Source organism: Octopus bimaculoides, chromosome 20 (genome assembly GCF_001194135.2).
Source record: "Octopus bimaculoides isolate UCB-OBI-ISO-001 chromosome 20, ASM119413v2, whole genome shotgun sequence".
Taxonomy (NCBI): domain Eukaryota; kingdom Metazoa; phylum Mollusca; class Cephalopoda; order Octopoda; family Octopodidae; genus Octopus; species Octopus bimaculoides.
In genome coordinates, this window is record NC_069000.1 from 35,469,653 (window position 1) to 35,474,193 (window position 4,541).

Below are 4,541 nucleotides of genomic sequence, written 5' to 3' on the forward strand. Positions count from 1 at the left end.
TTATAATGCTTCTCTTTCAAATTTATAATTTACTGATGATGTATATCCAAAGGTTGGACAAAATAATGGAAACACCTTAAGATTTCAAATAAATTTGTTTTAATTTGGGGTAGAACCACCTTTGGCAGTACAAAGTTTGTATTGTTTCCAAACGAATTTTTGTCCATTCTTCAGCTAAAACAGTCTCCAGTTCTTGTAGTGATGATGATGGAGGATATCAATTCCTTAATTGTTTTTCTAAAATGCACCATAAATGTTCAATAATATTGAAATCTGGGGACTGTGGTGGCTGGATAAGATGTTCAACTTCACTAGAATGTTCCTCGAGCCATTCAGTAACAACTTTAGCTGTTTGAATTGGTACATTATCGTCCTGAAAGATTCAGTTTCCCTCCGGAAACAGTTCTTCAACTATAGGATGAATTTGATCAGGGAAAATGCTTAAATAGTCTTGCCTGTTAATTCTGCTATGAAGCGGATTTCCAAGATATAGCCCTCCAGATCATCACAGATCCTCCTCCATGTTTAACAGTTGGAAGAAGGCAGTCTGGGTCAGATGCTTCTTTTGACTGTCTCCACATGTATACTCGGCCGGTGGTCGGAAATAAGGTAAAGGATGCTCTAGGGACCAATTCTGTAGGTTTTTACTCCACTCTAAACGCTTTGCAACGTTTGTTTTTGAAAGTAGTGGTTTTCTGATTGCAGCCCTCCCATGAAATTGGCTTTGTGCAGCTCCCAGCAATTTTCAGTAACACCGTCAATCACATCAGTTATCCTTGCTTTCAAGTCTTCTCGAGGCTTAGTTGAATAAGCAATACTTTTCACACATGCCCCCATAAAAAGAAATCCAATGAAGTCAAATCTGGTGAACATGAGGGCCAAAATAATGGTCCACCTCTTCCAATCCATCTGTTAGGGAATTTCTTGTTTAGAAACTGCCAAACTTGCAGAGAAAAGTGACAAGGTGCACCATCTTTTTGAAGAACTATATTCTCTATCGGTTCTGATTGCTCAAGTTTAGGAATGGAGTAATTTTGTAGCGTTGCACCACGACTTTATGGACACCCTGTAGATATAGACATATATTCAAAATATTTCGTTTGTGGAGTGTTGCGTAGCAGTGTTCTGCATCTTCATGACATTGCACCAGTTCACTTGGCTTAGGTGTCAGAAACTACCGTTTGTGAATCTGGCTTTGAAGAGCAAACAGCTCTCCTTTGTAATTTTCATCAGTTTCCATATTTGAAGCACAAATTGAGCGGCAAAGACTTCCCTTGAGATGACAAATTGCAGTCAGCTACAAAACAGTGGTTGGCTGAGCATGACAAACAGTTCTATTTAAATAACATTTGACAGGTTTTTAGTAGTAGTAGTAGTAGCAGTAGCAGTAGTAGTAGTAGTAGTAGTAGTAGTAGTAGTTACTGCTGCTATTGTTGTTGTTGTTGTTGCTGCTGCTGCTGCTGCTGCTAGTGTGATAGATTGGCAGACTTGGAAGAACATTGGGCAAAATTTCTTGTGATATTTAGTTAAATCCAAAGACAGCAAGCTGGCAGAATTGTCTTACCATTCCAGACAAACTGCTTAGCAGCATTTCATCTGTTTTTAAATTCTGAATTCAAATTCCACCGAAGTCAACTTTGCATTTCATCCTTTCAGAATCAATAAAATAAGTACCAGTTGAGTAATTGACCAACCCCCTCCCCCAAATTTCCAGCCCTTGTGCCTATCGTAGAAAAAAATTATTATTATTATTATTATTATTATTATTATTATTATTATTATTATTATTATTATTATTATTATTATTATTATTATTATTATTATTATTATTATTATTATTATTATTATTATTATTATTATTATTATTATTATTATTATTAAGGTGTGGAGGTGCGTAGCTTAGTGGTTAGGGTGTCAGCATCATGATCGTAAGATTGTGGTTTTGATTCCTGGACCGGGCGACGTGTTGTGCTCTTGAGCAAGACACTTCATTTCACGTTGTTCCAATCCACTCAGCTGGTAAAAATGAGTAATGCTGTGATGGACTGGCATCCCGTCCAGCTGGGTAACACATACACCATTGGAACCAGGAAACTGGGCCCATGAGCCTGGCTAGGCTTTAAAAGGGCGCATTTATTTTTTTAATTTTATTATTAAGGTGGTGAGCTGGCAAAGTCGTTCAAAATTTGAAACTGATATTTACATTCTTGAGTTCATATACTGCCAAAAGTAATTCTGCTTGTAAGCTACCCAGAGTCAATAAGATGAAATACCAGTCATATACTAGGGTCAACATAAATGACTGTATAATTCTCCTCCAGACTTCTGGCCTTCATCATCATCATCACTACCACCACCACCATCATCATCATCATCATCATTATTAGTCTTTGGATTCACTTATGGTCATATTCCTAGCAAATAAACCTTTCTATTTTCCCATCTGCTAAGATTCTGTTAATCATATGTTCATAGTGTGTACCAGTATCACTAAAAACTGTGTCTTTGGGTTCATTTGTTTCATGTTTCAGGTAAGAATGTTAAACCTTCCTTTATCTGCAGTTTAGACGTGTAGAGTAAAATTAGCTTTAGTGGCAGGGTACACCCTAACACCTTTTTTTCACCATCCTTTGTCTCTTTCTCTCTCTCTCTCACTCTCTCTATCTATCTATCTATCTATCTATCTATCTATTTCTCTTTCTCTATTTTTCTTTCCCTCTCTCTTTCCCTTTCTCCCCACTCTCTTTTCCCAACTGGTTTAGCCATATATCTCCTATACATCAAGACACCTGTTGTTTCTGTCTCTCCATCATACTTTAACCTCTCATCACCTGGCATAAAGGCACCTCCCTTAATACAATCCACCCCTGCCTTCTCAGTTGAGGGGGTTTTGTCATGCAAGTTACTTGGTAACATTACCAGTGCCACATAAAAAGCACTGAGTACACTCTGTAAAGTGGTTGGCTTTAGGAAGGTCATCCAGCCATAGAAACCATGCCAAATCAGACAGCAGAGCTTAATGCAGTGGTGGTGGTGGTGACGATGATGACAATGATAATGATGATAATGATGACAACAAACAACAACAAATGTTTGGGTCATTGCTTATTTTCTATGAGAATATAAAGATGACACTTCAGGTGAGAGGTGTCAAATGTTTCCACTAATACAGTTCTATATTTAAGAGATGAGGAATTATGTACATTATTTACATTATTTACAATTGATGGATATTTGTCCTCATCTTGTTTGTTGTTAACACAACGTTTCGGCTGATGTACCCTCCAGCCTTCATCAGGTGTCTTGGGGAAATTTCAAACTTGGCTTCTCGTCCCTAAGGTATTTTTCGATGTTGTTATTATTTTTATTATTATCATTATTATTCGGGTCACTGCCTGGAATAATAATAATAATAATAATAATAATAATAATAATAATAATAACATTGAAAAATACCTTAGGAATGAGAACCCAGATTCGAAATTTCCCCGAAGACACCTGATGAAGGCTGGAGAGTATATCAGCCGAAACGCTGTGTTAACAACAAACAAGATGAGGACAAATATCCGTCAAATGTAAATAATGTAAATATTGTAAATAAAGTTTCCATTAATCTCATTTAAAATAATTTTGCTTTGTCTTTCTCTTTCTCTGTTTTTGCTTTTTAGGACTCTAATTTCCAGACTTCTTTAGAATTGGCTGTGAGATTTGGGAAGACCCTGATTATTCAAGAGATTGAAGCAATAGAACCCTTGCTGTACCCGCTACTCAGAAAAGATCTCATATCACAAGGTATTTCCTGTTGGACATAAAATTCTTCATTTGATCCTGCATTTCTAATATTCATTCAAACGCTTGGAATTGGTCCTTCTCTCACCCATGACCACAGGTTGCATGCAATTGTATGTGTATGGACATGTGTTTTAGACATGGCTCTGTGGTTAAGAAGCTTGCTTTGCAACCATGTGGTTTCCAGTTCAGTTCTACTGTGCAGCACCTCTGGGCCAACTAACACTTTAAGAGGAAATCTGTTAGACAGAAACTTCATGGGAGCAGTTAAGGCGGCGAGCTGGCAGAAACGTAAGCATGCTGGATGAAGTGCTTAGCGGTATTTCATCTGCTGTTACGTTCTGAGTTCAAATTCTGCCGAGGTCGACTTTGCTTTTCATCCTTTTGGGGGTTGATTAGATAAGTACCAGTTATGCACTGGGTCGATGTAATCGACTTCATCTGTTTGTCTGTGCTTGTTTGTCCCCTCTGTGTGTAGCCCCTTGTGGGCAGTAAAGAAATAAGAAACTGCATGGGAGCCAGTTTTGTGTGTGTGTGTGTGTGTATACACATATTTGCCACCTTGGCAAGAAGCATGTTGAATTTTTGGAAGGAAAGTTATACTTTCTTACCCTCTAACTTTTTGAAAATATTTATATACCTTGGACTTCGAATGGCTGTGGATGAATAAGGTAATGTTTTAAAATTACACATAAATTAAATTAATTTATTTAATTTGAACGTTAAACTCGAAACTATAGTGCACTATTAAG

General features: G+C 37.2%; 1 protein-coding gene across 1 annotated transcript in view; it reads left to right on the forward strand.

The window, feature by feature from the left end:
- Positions 1–4,541, forward strand: part of LOC106875444 (cytoplasmic dynein 2 heavy chain 1) — a 297,845-nt gene that overhangs the window by 245,891 nt on the left and 47,413 nt on the right. Inside the window, exon 55 of the mRNA XM_052974965.1 lies at positions 3,669–3,792. Within this exon, the coding sequence (XP_052830925.1) occupies positions 3,669–3,792 (124 nt within the window). The remainder of the gene's footprint in view (positions 1–3,668; positions 3,793–4,541) is intronic.